This window comes from Oryctolagus cuniculus, chromosome 10, assembly GCF_051225735.1.
Source record: "Oryctolagus cuniculus isolate XC-2025 breed Fujian yellow rabbit chromosome 10, ASM5122573v1, whole genome shotgun sequence".
Taxonomy (NCBI): Eukaryota; Metazoa; Chordata; class Mammalia; order Lagomorpha; family Leporidae; genus Oryctolagus; species Oryctolagus cuniculus.
In genome coordinates this window covers 102,471,571-102,488,887 of record NC_142876.1, presented here as the reverse complement: position 1 = coordinate 102,488,887, position 17,317 = coordinate 102,471,571, and the positions used below count along the sequence as shown (strand labels likewise).

The 17,317-nt window shown below is 46.6% G+C and overlaps 1 protein-coding gene across 3 annotated transcripts in view; it reads right to left on the bottom strand.

The window, feature by feature from the left end:
• SMARCC1 (SWI/SNF related BAF chromatin remodeling complex subunit C1) overlaps nucleotides 1-17,317 on the bottom strand; it is a 167,772-nt gene that overhangs the window by 132,517 nt on the left and 17,938 nt on the right. For all 3 annotated transcript variants that reach the window (XM_089306388.1, XM_051852494.3, XM_089306387.1), the window contains exons 4-5: nucleotides 3,764-3,845; nucleotides 1,558-1,650 (exon numbers count right to left, since the gene is read on the bottom strand). In XM_089306388.1, coding sequence (XP_089162514.1) covers nucleotides 1,558-1,650; nucleotides 3,764-3,845 — 175 coding nt within the window. The remainder of the gene's footprint in view (nucleotides 1-1,557; nucleotides 1,651-3,763; nucleotides 3,846-17,317) is intronic.

Genomic DNA, 17,317 nt, shown 5'->3' with positions numbered 1-17,317 from the left:
CTCTCTCACTGTATAAGTCTGCCTGTCAAAAAAACAAAAACAAAAAACAAACAAACAAAAAAAAAAACAAACTTAACATCCTTCTGCAGGCTATCACTAGAAAACAATCATAGGCTTCATTTCTTAGGAAATATGAAAATTATAAATATTCAACATAAACTGTAGGAAAACAAACTCTTCACCACATGATTTAGTAGCAGGAATAGTAGATAATTTCAGCTGCAAGGCAAGGACCAGCAAATTAATCTATTCGATTAATATATAAGCTACACTAATAACATACATTTCAAAAGAGAAAAAGAAGGTTAGGTGATCTGTACTAAGTCATAATTATTAATGAAAAGAAGGAACAATTCTCAGACTGCCTAATATGACAACACAATTATATTACTATTCTCTTTGGCAGGGATGTCATGTAAGAATAGAAGAGAAAGACTGTACTAAATCTGTAATTTAAGCAGTATTAGAAATGTTCACTTTCACAAAGTTTAAGATATTTCACTAAGTGCTAAAACATTATTTAACTGGCCATCTCTTCCATCAAGTACAGGTATTTTATAAGGCTTCCTGACCAACCCCAATCGGTATAACTCTGTTACACAAGTGTTTCACAGAATTTTCTTCTACTTGAGCTTCCACAGCTAATTCAACAAATTACAAGTTTGGTCACAGTTTGACCATATGTAACCAATCCTAAATGCAGTGAATACCCAGAAGTCTAAATCTCTATTTAAGTGAAGGACAAAAAAGAATAAGATGTTGAAATATAATATCTGTACAATGTGAATCAACACAAAATAAAGTTATGGGAAAAGCAGAATTTTTTTTAGTTTTTTAAAACTACATTTATAAACAGAATACATAAATGTGGGTGGGGAGGGGGCACATTAAGGTAACATTTGATCTCCTACCAATAACTATTTAGTAACTCCCTAAGTCTATGAGCTCTGTAATGCAGAATATACTGGGCTCTCTTTATTTCTAGGTGAGTACATTTTACAGTAAGATTTATGACTAGAAACCAATAACCTTATCATATGTCACTCTGGGTTAAAAACAGAGTGAAGAGAAAAAAACCTTTTGCTGTTAAGAACTCTAAGAGGGGCCAACACTATGGCGTACTAGTTTAAGTGTCTGCCTGGGGCACTGGCATCCATATGGGTGCTGGTTCCTGACCCAGCTGTTCCTCTTGTGATCCAGCTCTCTGCTAATAGCCTGGGAAAGCAGCAGAAGATTACCTGACTGCTTGGGCCCCTGCACCCACATGGGCGACTCAGAAGAAGCTTCTAGCCCCAGCCACTGTAGCCATCTGGGGAACGAACAAGCGGATGGAAAATATCTCTCTCTCTCTCTAGTTCTGACTTTACCCAAAAAACAAAACAAACAAACAAAAAAACAAAAAACAAAACAAAACAAAACAAACAAAAAAACCCCTCCACACACAGAGACGCAACATTTTTCTAATGAAAATATATATTACAATCCAAAGACATTATAACTGACACTGACTAAAGGTTTACTACTACCCAAGACTTATGAAGTGACCAAGTTTATTACCTGATGCCGTTTGATGATATCTTTCAACTTGTTAGCCAACTTCAGGTCAATGTCTGGAATGAGGTAGATGTTGGGTCTGGTCAGACAATTGTTCTGAAGAAGAAATAAGACTTTGAAATTTGTGAAATTCATATTATTTATACATTACCCTAATGACAAAAGTAAGTGCTCCAACTCATAGTTTTTAAACTGGTAACATGTAAAAAAATCTAAGTGGACAGCCCCTGGCACTGGCCCCTCCATTTCTTTCTCTCTCTTTTTTTTTTTTTTAATTTATTTGAAAGGTAGAATTAAACAGAATGAGGGAGAAGGAGAAAAAGCTCTTCCATCCACTGGTTCACTCCCCCAAACAGCTGCTACGGCTAGAGCTGGGCAGATCTGAAGCCAAGAGTCAGCTACTTCTTCCAGGTCTCCCATGTGGGTGTGGAAGGCCAAGCACTCAGGTCATCATCTATTGCTTTCCCAGGCCATAGCAGAGAACTGGATTGGAAGAAAAGCAGCCAGGATGAGAACCAGCATATCCACATGGGATGCTGGCACTGCAGGCGGAAGCTTAGCCTACAGTGCCAAAGCGCTGACCCCTCCATTTCTTAAAAATAGCAATGATTTGTCATTATGGTGCAGCAAGTTAAGCTGCTGCCTGCAATGCTGTACCCAATGTGGGCTCTGGTTCAAGTCCCAGCTGTTCCACTTACATTCCACATCCCTGTTTATGTACTTGGGAAAGCAGAGGAGGGAGGATGGCCCAAGTATTTGGGCCCCTGACGCCCACATGGGAGAAGTGAATGGAGTTAGGCTCCTATCTTTAGCCTGGCCCAGCCCTGGCCACTGAAAGCATTTAGGGAGTGAGCCAGCAGATGTAAGATTTCTGTCGCTCTCTCTCTCTCTCAAACTCTGTATTTCAAATAAATAATCTTTTTAAAAATAGCCATAATAGGCTGGTGCCATGGCTCACTTGGCTAATCCTCCGCTTGTGGCGCCAGCACCCCGGGTTCTAGTCCTGGTTGGGGCGCTGAGTACTAGTCCCGGTTGCTTCTCTTCCAATCCAACTCTCTTCTGTGGCCCGGGAGGGCAGTGGAGGATGGCCCAAGTGCTTGGCCTTGCACCCGTATGGGAGACCGGGAGGAAGCACCAGGCTCCTGGCTTCAGATCAGCGCAGCGCTGGCTGTGGTGGCCATTAAGGAAGTGAACCAATGGAAGGAAGACTTTTCTCTCTCATTGTCTAACTCTGCTTGACAGAAAAAAAAAAAAAAAAAAGCCATAAAAAGCCATAATAAAACACATATATTAACTCCAAAGCTATGACCAAAACTCTACCAACAAAACACATCATTTTTCTTCCCTAGTGAAAAGTCCATGGATCAAATGACTTTCACACATTAAATCATTGATAATATCTAGAAGTTTTTCCAAGCTATCTTTCTGCAGAATGGGGATGGTTAATTCAGTGATCGCTACAAATATACAATCAATAAAAATATCAGCAAACACAAAGACAGAAATTAAACATTCTCTCTTCCAGGTTACAATGTAATTAGGGAAGCAAAATCCACATTTACTATACCACCACAGAGCAAATCCAAAGACAATGATTTTATAATAAAGTGGCCAGGATGAAAGTGGTCATATCAAGTGAAATGATGGCAATTCAAATAAATAAGTTTAATTTAAAAAAAATTTCTTCAGAAATTTAAAGTTTTTTTTTTTTTTTTTTTTTTGACAGGCAGAGTGGACAGTGAGAGAGAGAGACAGAGAGAAAAGTCTTCCTTTTTGCCGTTGGTTCACCCTCCAATGGCCGCCGCGGCCGGCACGCTGCGGCCGGTGCACCGCGCTGATCCGATGGCAAGAGCCAGGTGCTTCTCCTGGTTTCCCATGGGGTGCAGGGCCCAAGTACTTGGACCATCCTCCACTGCACTCCCTGGCCACAGCAGAGAGCTGGCCTGGAAGAGGGGCAACCGGGACAGAATCCAGCGCCCTGACTGGGACTAGAACCCGGTGTGCTGGCGCCGCAAGGCGGAGGATTAGCTTAGTGAGCCGTGGCGCCAGCTAAAGTCATCTTAAAATGAACCTGTGTTCCTGTAAAAATAGAACAATAATTTCAGAGCATTTTCCTCTATTTGATCTTTTGGCAATCCAATGAACCCAACTGCAGAACTGAAAGTCTATTGAAGAAAAAAAAAACTGCAATAACCTAACTTTGAGTTACCTGCACCAATGTTTTTTCAATGTTCATAAACATTTCCACATTACGATCCATTCGAGATGGATTCTGTAGGTCAAACCTTCGCCTAAAATAGAAGAAAATCATTAGTAAGTTTGTTTCTTCCCTTAAAAAACACAAGTGAAAACTTGGTTTCAAAATTCAAAACAAACAAGTGAGTCAGAAATATTTGGAAACTGAAACAGCACTACAGAATGTCACAGGGTATTCCCACAGCAATATAGGAATAGAGTGTCGGGCTGGCGTTGTGACGTATAAGGTAAAGCCGCAGCCTGCAACACCAGCAACCCATATGGTTGCCAGTTCATGCATTCGCTGCTCCACATCCAATCCAGCTCCCTGCTAATGGCCTGGAAAAAGCAGCAGAAGATAGCATAAGTGTCTGGGACACTGCCCACCATGTGGGAGACCTGTAAGAAGTTCCTAGATCCTTGCTTGGGATCGGCTCAGCTCCAGCTGTTGTGGCCATTTGGGGAGCGAATGAGCAGATGGAAGATCACTCTAATTCTGACTTTCAAAATAAATGAATTTTTTCAAAAAAAAAAAAAAAGAAAACACTGGGCCCGGTGCTGTAGCATGGTAGGTTAAGCCTCCACCTATGGCGCCAGCATCCCATATGGGCACCAGTTCCAGTCCTGGTTGCTTCACTTCCAATCCAGCTCCCTGCTAATGGCCTGAGAAAGCAGTAGAAGATGGCCCAAAGGCTTGGGACCCTGTACCATGTGGGAGCAATCAGAAGAAGCTCTTGGCTCCCGGCTTCAGATATGCCCAGTTGCAGCCTCTACAGCCATTTTGGGTGTGAACCAGAGGATGGAAGACCTCTCTGTCTCTCCCTGTCTATCTCTATAACCAGTGTTCGTATGGGATGTCAGTGCCCCAGGCAGTTGCTCAATCCACTATGCCACAGCACCGGCTAAAGGTTATCCAATTTATTTATGCTTAAAAATCACTTGTTCATACTCAACACTGTCTGCGTTCTCCAAGACAAAGAAAAGCATCTTGTGTATTTAAATCTGTTACAGTTCTAAGATACATGATTTAAACAGACAAAATTCTTTCAAATAAAATTTCTAACTGGTGAAAAGAATAGAGATTATCCTCTAATCTGTGGCCCTAAGGCAACAAAGAATATCTCAAACTTTAGTACAAATAAGGGATAATACCAATGACATTTATGATTTGTGTAAGATAAGACACAAGTGCCCATCTTTCTTCCACAGAAAGTTTAAGAGGTGGGGCTCGCATCCCATATCAGAGAGGCTAGTACAAGTCTTGGCTGCCCGGCTTCTGAGGCAGCACTCCCTGCTAATATGCCTGAGAAGGCAGTGAAAGCGCACAGGTCCTTGCCACCCATGTAGGGGACCTGGATGGAATTCCAGTTTCTTAGATTGAGCCTGGCCCAGACCCAGCTGAAGAGGTCATTTGAGGAATGAACCAGAGGACAGAAGACTATCTCTCTCAAGCTCAACCTTTCTCTCTCTGATTCAAATAAATAAGGGAAGGCAGGTAGGCAGGCAGGCAGGAAGAAAAGAAAATAGTCCAAGGGGCATGCCAAAGGGTCAGGACTATGGAGATGGTTACATCCACCAAGACTTGGAGGTGCACAGAGTGCTTTAACTGACAAACCACACAAATCAAGAGAATCACCCATTTTCCCTAGCACTATGTAACATGGGAATGTCCAGGTAAAATCTATAAATATTGAGTTACTACCATATATTACCATAAAAGTACTGGAAATTGCAGAGAAAACTAGTTTGCTTTTTTCCCTGAAGATGATTTAATGTAGGAGCTATTATAAAAGCTACAAGGAGTATCTTTTTTAAAGATTTATTTATTGGGGCCAGCTCTGTGGTAAAGCCACTGCCTACAGTGCCAGCATCCTACATGGAGCAGCTGGGACTGGAACCCGCACCCATACAGGATGCCCGCATTGCAGGCGGCAGCTTTACCCACTATACCATAGCACCGGCCCCTCAAATAAATAATTTATATACAAAAAAAACCCAGATTTATTTATTTATTTGAAAGGCAGAGCTACAGAGAAAGAGACAGAGAGCAAGAAAGATCTTCCACGCACTGGTTCACTCCCTACATGGCTGCAACAACCAGAACTGCGCCGATGTGAAGCCAGGAGGAGCCAGGAGTTTCCTCAGGGTCTCCCATGTGGGTGCAGGGGCTCAAGCACTTGGGCCATCTTCCCCTGCTTTCCCAGGTGCATTGGCAGGGAGTTAGACTGGAAGCGGAACAGCTGAGACTCAAGCCCATCATGCCACAGTGCCAGCCACAAAATGGAGTATCTTAAATCACGGGATGGAAAAAGAATATCTGTCCTTGAGAAAAGCAGGTAACATGTAGCATCTGCCATAACTGAATGAATCTTACATCACACATGCCACGATACATAAAGAACAGCAAGACCATAAGTACCAAAATTGGGCAAATTGGGCCTCTAAAGCTACTAAAGGATGATTATTCCTCAGCACTATAATTAATCTCCTACTGTTCATTTCTTTATGCCATCAAACATGACCAGACACAAATACAAAGTGTTTGATAAATATTCTGCCTACTAGAATCTCTCTCTCTCTCTCTCTCACTCTCTCTCTCTCTGGAGATATTATAAAAATATCTAGTATTTCTTTGGGAACTGATTGCCCCATGATTCCACCAATGCTGAGCATACTGTTCTTAATAAATACTATGAATGATTAATAAACAGTAGCTGAATGGTGCTTTTAGAAAACGCTCTTTAGAGACCGGCGCCGCGGCTCAATAAGCTAATCCTCCGCCTGCGGCTCCGGCACCCCGGGGTTCTAGGCCCAGTTGGGGCACCGGATTTTGTGCTGGTTGCTCCTCTTCCAGTCCAGCTCTCTGCTGTGGCCTGGGAAGGCAGTGGAGGATGGCCCAAGTACTTGGGCCCCTGCACCCGCATGGGAGACCAGGAGGAAGCACCTAGCTCCTGGCTTCGGATCAGCGCACCGGCCACAGCGGCCATTAGGGGGTGAACCAACGGAAAAGGAAGACCTTTCTGTCTCCCTTCGCCTGTCAAAAAAAAAAAAAAAAAACGCTCTTTAAAAATTAGGAAAACTGGTGCCGGTGCTGTGGCACAGAGGGTTAACACCCTTGCCTGAAGTGCCGGCATCCCATATGAGCGCTGGTTTGAGACCCGGCTGCTTCATTTCCAATCCAGTTCTCTGCTATGGCCTGGGAAAGCAGTTGAGGATGGCCCAAGTCCTTGGGGCCCCTGCACCCGTGTGGAAGACCCAGAAGAAGCTCCTGGCTCTTGGGTTTGGATCGGCACAGCTCCGGCTGTTGCAGCCAATTGGGGAGTAAACAATCGGATGAAAGACCTCCCCCACCCCACCTCTCCTCTGTGTAATTCAAATAAATAAATAAATTTTTTTAAAAATGAGTTAAACTTACAACACTCTGTAATGATTCTTTAGCTCATTCCATGAACCTGCTCATGTTCTCGACACCACCGTAAGCGCTTTACCTCTGTTTGTAATCTCAGCATCCCTTTTCCTCTACATGAGGTCAGTATTTCTAAACAGCTTCCCAATGTTTCTTCTTCTTCTTCTTCTTCTTCTTCTTTTTTTTTTTTGACAGGCAGAGTGGACAGTGAGAGAGAGAGAGAAAGGTCTTCCTTTGCCGTTGGTTCACCCTCCAATGGCTGCTGTGGCCGGCGTGCTGCAGCTGGCGCATCGCACTGATCCGGCAAGAGCCAGATGCTTCTCCTGGTCTCCCATGCGGGTGCAGGGCCCAAGTACTTGGGCCATCCTCCACTGCACTCCCTGGCCACAGCAGAGAGCTGGCCTGGAAGAGGGGCACCTGGGATAGAATCCGGCGCCCCGACCGGGAGTAGAACCCGGGTGCCGGCGCCGCAGGCGGAAGATTAGCCTAGTGAGCCGCGGCACCAGCCCCCAATGTTTCTTTAATGGATTTCTACCTCCTTAAATAAACAAATTTTGGGTCCAGCATTATAGCAGGTTAAGCTGCCTTTGATATGGGATCCCACAAGCGCACCAGTTCTAGACTCAACTGCTTTACTTTTGATCTGGATCCCTGATAATGTGCCTGGGAAAAGCAGCAGAGGATGGCCCAAGTGCTTGGGTTCCTACACCCACGTGGAAGACCTGGAAGAAGTTCCAGGAGCCTGGCTTCAGCCAGATCAAGCCAATGTACACATTTGGGGAGTAAACAAGTAGATCAAAGAATTCTCCCTTTCCACTTCTTCCTCCCAAATCTGCCTTTCAATTAAACAAATATTTGTAAGATAAAACAAACGTTGACCCTGTTTTCCTAAATTTACTCAGAGCCATCTGTTTATCCTTTTTTTTTTTTTTTTTTTTTTTTGACAGGCAGGGTGGACAGTGAGAGAGAGACAGAGAGAGGTCTTCCTTTGCCGTTGGTTCACCCTCCAATGGCCGCTGCGCTGCGGCCGGCGCACCGCACTGATCCGATGGCAGGAGCCAGGTACTTCTCCTGGTCTCCCATGGGATGCAGGGCCCAAGGACTTGGGCCATCCTCCACTGCACTTCCCTGGCCACAGCAGAGAGCTGGCCTGGAAGAGGGGCAACCGGGACAGAATCTGGCGCCCCGACCGGGATTAGAACCCGGTGTGCCGGCGCCACAAGGCGGAGGATTAGCCTAGTGAGCTGCAGCGCCGGCCCTTTTTTTTTTTTTTTTTTTTTTAACAGATAGAGTTAGACAGTGAGAGAGACAGAGAGAAAGGCCTTCCTTCTGTTGGTTCACCCCCAAATGGCCGTAACAGCCAGCGCTGCACTGATCCGAAGCCAGGAGCCAGGAGCTTCTTCCTGGTCTCCCATGCGGGTGCAGGGCCCAAGGACCTGGGCCATCCTCCACTGCCCTCCCGGGCCACAACAGAGAGCTGGACTGGAAGAAGAGGAACCGGGACTAGAACTGGTGCCCATATGGGATGCCAGCGCCGCAGGCGGAGGATTAACCAAGTGAGCCATGGCGCGGGCCCCAATCTGTTTATCTTTACTTAAAATCTTTCTCTCAAATCTAAATTTACCTAAATGTTCAACTCAATTGTAACTTTCTGGTGGTTATCTTGGCCCATTCCTAATCATTACTATAAAGGTAAATTCTGGTAAAGTCTATTAATCGTTTCTTCACATTTCTTATTTCAACACCTACCTTGTTTTCACTCCATTTTAATTTTTTTAAAAGATTTATTTATTTGAAAGGCAGAATTACAGAGAGGCAGAGGCAAAGAAAGAGGGCTGGTTCACTCCCCAAATGGCCGCAAAGGATGGAGCTGGGCTAATCCGCAGCCAGGAGCTTGGAATTTCCTCCAGGTCTCCCAAGCGGGTGCAGTGCCCCAACGACTTGGGTCATCTTCTACTGCTTTCCCAGGCCACAGCAGAGAGCTGCATCAGAAACGGAGCAGCTGAGACTTGAACCGGTGCCCATATGGATGCTGGCACTGCAGGCAGTGGCTTTACCTGCTACACCACAGAGCTGGCCCCAGTTCTAATTTTTTTATTTACGTATTTTCACTTATTTGAAAGGTAGAGTCAGAAATCTCCCAACCACTGGTTCACTTCCCAGGTACCTCCTAATATCCAAGTCTGGAATACACCAGTCAGAAGCTGGGAACTCAGCCAGATTTCCCACGTGCCTGGCAGAGACCTAAGCACTTGAGCCATTGTACGCTGCCTCTCAGAGTGCACCATTGAGAGGAAGTTGGATCAGAGCAGAGCCAGGATTTGAACCCAGGGACACTGAAAGGATACAGGCACCCCAAGTAACATCTTTTTTTAAAAAAAATTTCTTTTGAAGGTTTATTCATTCACTTGCAAGAGAGAGAGACATCTATCAATATAGAAAAATCTATTGAGAAAAAGAGAGATCGATCTTCCACCCACTGTTCACTCCCCAAATAGCTTCAACAACCAGAACTGAACAAGGCCCCTGCCAAAAACCTGGAACTCCATCCAGGTTTCTCATGGGGTGGCAGAGGCCCATCTTCCACTGCCTCCCAAGCACACTGGTAGGGAGCTGGACAAGAAGATCAGCAGTCAAGACTCAAACTGGTGCTCGTATGGAATGCCAGCTTCGGAGGCAGAGACCCAAGGAATAGGCTTGTAAAAATTTTTCCTTTGTAGACTTAGTGGCTACCAGAATGAGTGACTTTATAAATAGAATAAGAAATTGGTAATTATCAAGGTTGAGGGAAAATATATATAACTTTTCATTTTTCTGCTAATACAAGATTAAAATGTCCCCTAAAGCAAATGAAATTAAGCAAAGGGAACAATAAAGTACCAAAATCAGCAATTTACAATAGAACTTAATACAGCTTTTTTTAAACTTATTTATTTATTCAAGAAGCAGAATTACAGACAGAAGGAGACAGAGCGAGAGGTCTTCTATCTGCTGATTCACTCCACAAATGGCTCCAACAACAGGAGTTAGGCCAATCGGAAGCCAGGAGCCAAATCGGTCTTCTCGGTCTCCCACAAGGATACATAGGCCCAAACACTTGGGCCATCTTCCACTGCTTTCCCAGACCATCAGCAGGGAGCTGGATCAGAAGTGTAGTAGCCAGACACAAACTGGTACCCATATGGAATGTGGGCACCACAGGCAGAGGCTTAACCTACTATGCCACAGCATCAGCCCCTTTATTACACCTTTTAAAATGTCATTTAAGGGACTGGCACTGTGGCACAGTCGGTTAAATGCCCTGGCCTTAGACTCCAGCAGCCCATATGGGTGCTGGTTCTAGTCCTGGTTGCTCCTCTTCCGATCCAGCTCTCTGTTATAGCCTGGGAAAGCAGTAGAAGATGGCTCAAGTCCCTGGGCCCCTGCATCCACGTGGGTGACTGGAAGGAAGTTCCTGGCTCCTGGCTTTGGATCAGTGCAGCTCCGGCCATTGCAGCCATCTGGAGAGAGAACCAGTGGATGGAAGACCTCTCTCTCTGTCTCTACCTCTCTGTAACTCTTTCAAATAAATAAAATATATCTTTAAAAAATTGTTTGGAAAAAATAAAACTGAAAATACAAAATAAAACAAATAATTTTAAAAAAATGTCATTTAAAGGTACCCAGAACCTTATCTTTAGCCCATATTTTCCCGTGTTTTAAAATGTCTGCTTTTTCAAATCTGAGGAAGGGGTAGGTTAGAAGCTACAAGCAACTTCTACTGACTGCAGGACAAGAAGCTCCCAACTGCCTCCCTGAAGAAGGCCTATTTCAGCTGACAGCCTCCTGGTATTCCTCAGCGCAACATGGGAGTCATGGGATTGTGACTCCTTATAAAACAGGGGCCATGGCTTTCAAAGGCTTCTGGCATCAGAACTATACCGAGAGATATATCATTTTCAGAATTACTTACAAAAAAGAGCCTACTAATTATTCATAGAAAAACTGCTTCTTCAGTAAATGATTCAAGTAACAAGTCTGAGGAATGGCGCTGCTGCATAGCGGGTAAAGCTGCCAGCTGCAGTGCCGGCATCCCATATGCGCGCTGCTTCAAGTCCCAGCTGCTCCACTTCCGATCCAGCTCTCTGTTATGGCCTGGGAAAGCAGTAGAAGATGGTCCAAGTCTTTGGGCCCCTGCCCCAGAGGTTGGACCCAGAAAAAACTCCAGGTTCCTGGCTTCAGATCAGCCCAGCTCTGGCTTTTGCGGAAATCTGGGTAGTGAACCAGCAGATGGAAGACTCCCCCCAACTCTCTCTCTCTGCCTCTAATTCTGTCTTTCAAATAAACAAATATCTTAAAAAAAAACACACACACACAAAACATAAAAAGTTTGATGGGAATTACCTCTATTAGAAATCTGAGAACTGGCCGGCGCCACAGCTCACTAGGCTAATCCTCCGCCTTGCGGCGCCGGCACACCGGGTTCTAGTCCTGGTCGGGGCGCCGGATTCTGTCCCGGTTGCCCCTCTTCCAGGCCAGCTCTCTGCTGTGGCCAGGGAAGTGCAGTGGAGGATGGCCCAAGTCCTTGGGCCCTGCACCCCATGGGAGACCAGGATAAGCAGCTGGCTCCTGCCATCAGATCAGCGCGTTGCGCCGGCCACAGCGTGCCGGCTGCAGCGGCCATTGGAGGGTGAACCAACGGCAAAAAGGAAGACCTTTCTCTCTGTCTGTCTCTCTCACTGTCCACTCTGCCTGTCAAAAAAAATTAAAAAAAAAATTAAAAAAAAAGAAATCTGAGAACTAATTTCAAAGTGGTCATTAAACAAAATAGGGTTGGCTGGATGTTATCTGAGAATGAAGATAAAGGCTAAATGAATCTATTAATAGAAACTCAATCCCGGTTTCCTACATGGGTGGAGATACTTGTACCATCACCTTCCCTCCCAGGTCTACACTGGCAGAAACCTGGAATCAGCAGTTGGAGCCAGGTAGCAGACACTGGTTTCCCACATGGGTACAGGGGCTCAAGCACTAGAGCCATCTTCCACTGCTTTCCCAGAACAAAGGTAGAGAGGTGGATAGAAAGAGGAGTAGCCAAGACATGAATGGGCAGGCATATGAGATACTGGTGGCACAGGCACAGGCTTAGCCTAGTATACCACAGCACTGGCCCCAAATAAAGCAATCTTTAAAAAGAAGAGAGAGGGCCAGTAATGTGGTACAGTAGGCTAATCCTCAGCCTGTGGCACCAGCATCCCATATGGCCGCCGATTCTAGTCCTGGCTGTTCCTCTTCGGATCCAGCTCTCTACTGTGGCCTGGGAAAGCAGTAGAAGATGACCCAAGCACTTTGGCTCCTGCACCTGCATGGGAGACCCAGAAAAAGCTCCTGGCTCCTGGTTTCGATGGGCTCAGCACCAGCTGTTGCTGCAGCCATTTGGGGAGTGAACCAGAAGATGGAAGACCTTTCTCTCTCAAATAAATAAAACCATAAAAAAAAAAAGAAGAAGAAAGGCTCTCCAAATGCAATGTACAAAATACTGACTCAAGTAAGATAAAAAATTCATGAGATAATCAGGAAAATGTGACTAGTAATAGATAACAATATTGAAAAATTATTGATAACTTTCTTCACTGTGAAAACAGTAGTTATCTTGTTATAAAAAAATAATTCTTTGGGGCTGGCACTGTGCTATACCAGGTTAAGCCACTACCTGCAATGCCGGCAACCCACATGGCTGCCAGTTCAAAACCCAGCTGCTCTACTTCCATCCAGCTCCCTGCGAATGCACCTGGGAAAGCAGCAGAGGCTGGCCCAAATACTTAGTCCTGCACCCGCACAGGAGGCCTGAAGGAAGCTTCATGCTCCTGGCTTTAGCAAGGCACACCTTGGCCATTGAACCATTTGGGGAGTCAACCAGCAGATGGAGGATTTCTAACTCTGCCTTTCAAATGAATAATAAATAAATATTTGGAAAAGAAAAAAAAATTTAAAAAAGAGATCATGGAAATAAATAGAAAACTAAAAAAATTGGAGAGAAGGGGGAGGGGGAGGGGAAAGGGAAGAGGGGAAGGGGGGAGAGGGGGAGGGGAGAGGGCAGAGGGGAAAGAGGAGAGAGGGGAGAGGGGGGAGAGGGGAGGGGAAAGGGAAGAGGGGAAAAGAGGGGAGGGGGGGGAGGGGAGGGGAGAGGGGAGAGGGGAGAGGGGAGAGGGGAGAGGGGAGAGGGGAGAGGGGAGAGGGGAGAGGGGAGAGGGACAGAGAGATCATCCATGCACTGGTTCACTCTCCAAATGAGCACAACAGCCAAAGCTGGGCCAGACTGAGCCCAGGAACTTCATCTAGGTCTCCCATGTGTGTGCAGGATCCCATGTATTTAGGCCTTCTTCCACTATTTTTTCAGGTGCGTTAGTAGGAATTTGGGTCAGAAGTGGAGCAGTCAGGGGGCTGGCATTGTGGTACAGAAGATTAAGCTCCTGCCTGCACTGCTAGTTATCACAAATGGGCACCAGTTCAAGTCTTGGCTGCTGGTTCATTCCCCAAATGCCCACAATGCCCAGGGCTGGGCAAGGCCAAAGTCAGGTACCCAGAATTTGACCTAAGTCTCCCACGGCCAGGGATCCAACTACTTAAGCCATTACCTGCTGCTTCCCAAGATGAGCATAAGCTAGAGTCACTAGCCAGAGCTGGGACTCAAACCCAGGTACTCCAATGTAGAATATAGGCAAATTAAACACCACCTTATTTGACAGGCTAAACACTCTCACTAGAAACAAATTTTTAGGAGGCTAAATAACACTGCTCTGAGCTGGAGACAACACAGTAGTACAAAGGTGAATGTTGCGGCACAGCTGGTGTCACAGTGTAGCAGGCTAAGCAGGACCGCAAGGCCAGTATCCCACATGGGCGTTGGTCCAAGTCACAACTACTCCACTTCTGACCCAGCTCCTGCTAATGGCATGGGAAAGCAGCAGAATATGGCCCAAGTATTTCAGCCCCGCCACTCATGTGGGAGACCAGGAAGAAGCTCCTGGCTCCTAGGCCGGCGCCACGGCTCAGTAGGCTAATCATCCGCCTGCGGCGCCAGCACACTGGGTTCTAGTCCCGGTTGGGGCGCCGGATTCTGTCCCAGTTGCCCCTCTTCCAGGCCAGCTCTCTGCTATGGCCTGGGAGTGCAGTGGAGGATGGCCCAAGTGCTTGGGCCCTGCACCCACATGGGAGACCAGGAAAAGCACCTGGCTCCTGGCTGCGGATCAGCCCGGTGCGCTGGCCGCAGCACGCCCGCTATGGAGGCCATTGGAGGGTGAACCAACAGCAAAGGAAGACCTTTCTCTCTGTCTCTCCCTCTCACTGTCTATTCTGCCTGTCAAAAAAAAAAAAGGGGGGGGGGGGCAGAAGAAGCTCCTGGCTCCTGACATTGGCATGGCTCATCTCAGGCCATTGTGGCCATTTGAGAAGTGAACCAGTGGAGGGAAGATCTCTCTTTCCTTTTCCCACTCTGTACCTCCAGTTTTCAAATAAATAAATAAATAAATCTTAAAATCAAAACAAAAGAAAACAGATGCTACTTGTAATGCCAACATTCCATTTCATAGTGTTGAGGTCTGGCTCCCAGCTCCCTGGTAATTCACACCCTAGGAGGAGGCAGCAGATGATGGCTCAAAAAGTTAGGTCCCTGTCACTCATGTGACAGACCAAACTGAATTCTGGGTTCCAGGCTTCAGTCTGGCCCTATCCTAGACCCATGCTAGCTTTTCTGGACATTTGGTAATTGAACCAGTAGATGAAAGATCTGTCAGTCTCTGCCTGCCTTTCAAATAAATGAAAATTAAAGAATTTTCAAAAGACAATAATATAACAGCCAGTGCTGTGGTGTAGCAGGTTAAGCTACTGCCTGCAATGCTGGCACACCATATGTGCACTGGTTTGAATCCAGCTGCTCCACTTCTGATCCAGCTCCCTGCCAATGTGCCTGGGAAAGCTACAGAAGATGGCCCAAGTGCTTGGCCCCTGCACCCACATGTAAGACCTGGATGAAATTCCTGGCTCCTGGCTTTGGTCTGGCCCAGCCCTGGCCGACCCGGCCATTTGAGGAGTGAACTAACAGACGGACAGTCTCTCTCTGCCTCTGCCTCTCCATAACTCTGTGTTTCAAATAAGTAAGTCTTCAAGAAAAAAATTAAAAAGAAAATAATACAGCAGAACAGTTGTACAGGGAATTGCCCAAAGCGGCCTCAAGTAAGGCACTCTGCAAAATGAGGTCCAGCTATAAACTCTGAGGACCACCCCAGATCCCAGATGGCTATCTAGAATGCCACACTAAAAGACTGGCATACAGCCTAGAGAAAATTAGAACTCAAAAGCAGCTACGCAAATGTGCAGAAAATGGCCTATTACACCAAAGTAACTAAAAACTATATTCAGCTAGCTATAACAATCTGACAATAAGTAACCATTGGTTTGAGCTCCCTGCTAACAGCCTGAGAAAAGCAGAAGATGGTCCAAGTGTTAGAGACCCTGCCATGCACATGGGCGATACAGATGAAGTTCCTGGCTTCTGCATTAGGCCTTGCCTCAGCCTTTGCGGCTTTATGGAGAATGAAACAGCAAATTAAAGCTTGCTTCCTGTATCTCTGTAACTGACTTTCAACACAAACAAATCTCACCAAAAAAAAAAAAAAAAAAAAAAAAAAACACACAGGCTAGAGATTACCAGAAAGTAGTGTTAGACAAAAGCTAACACATGATGGGGCTGCTATAGTGGCATAGCAGGTTAAAACTGCCACCTCTCGGCCGGCGCCGCGGCTCACTAGGCTAATCCTCCGCCTTGCGGCGCCGGCACACCGGGTTCTAGTCCCGGTCAGGGCGCCGGATTCTGTCCCGGTTGCCCCTCTTCCAGGCCAGCTCTCTGCTGTGGCCAAGGAGTGCAGTGGAGGATGGCCCAGGTGCTTGGGCCCTGCACCCCATGGGAGACCAGGAAAAGCACCTGGCTCCTGGCTCCTGGCTCCTGCCATTGGATCAGCGCGGTGTGCCGGCCAGCGCGGTGGCCGCGGTGGCCATTGGAGGGTGAACCAATGGCAAAGGAAGACCTTTCTCTCTGTCTCTCTCTCTCACTGTCCACTCTGCCTGTCAAAAAAACAAAAACCTGCCACCTCTGATATCAGCACACCATATGGGCACTGGTGGATGTCCCAGCTGCTCCACTTCTGATCCAGCTGCCTGCTAATAGCCTGGAAAAAGCAGCAGAAGATGGCCCAAGTCCTTGAGCCCCTGCCACACAGGTGGGAAACCTGGATAAGACTCCTGGTTTCAGCCTGGCCCAGTCATGACCATTTCAGCCATTTGGGGACCAAACCAGCAGGTGAAAGATCTGTCTCTGCCTCTCTCTCTCTCTCAAATAAAATGAAAAATGAAACTACCCGCCGGCACTGCGGCTCACTAGGCTAATCCTCCGCCTTGCGGCGCCGGCACACTGGGTTCTAGTCCCGGTCGAGGGGCCGGATTCTGTCCCAGTTGCCCCTCTTCCAGGCCAGCTCTCTGCTATGGCCCGGGAGCGCAAGATGGCCCAAGTCCTTGGGCCATGCACCCGCATGGGAGACCAGGAGAAGCACCTGGCTCCTGGCTTCGGATCAGCGTGATGCGCCGGCCACAGCAGCCATTGGGGGGTGAACCAACGACAAGAAGACCTTTCTCTCTGTCTCCTCTCTCTCTTACTGTCCAATCTGCCTGTCCAAAAAAAAAACAAAAACAAAAACAAAAACAAAAACAAAAAAACAGAACTTTCATACGAGTATGCCAGTAATTACCAGGCACTATAAAAAATTTGTTTATTTATTTGAAAAGGAGAGTTGGCCAGTGCCATAGCTCACTAGGCCAATCCTCCGCCTTGCGGCACCGGCACACTGGGTTCTAGTCCCGGTCGGGGCACCGGATTCTGCCCGGTTGCCCCTCTTCCAGGCCAGCTCTCTGCTGTGGCCAGGGAGTGCAGTGGAGGATAGCCTAAAGTACTTGGGCCCTGCACCCGCATGGGAAACCGCGGCGGCCATTGGAGGGTGAACCAACAGCAAAGGAAGACCTTTCTCTCTCTCTCTCTCTCTCACTGTCCACTCTGCCTGTCAAAAAATTAAAAAAAAAAAAAAAAAGAAA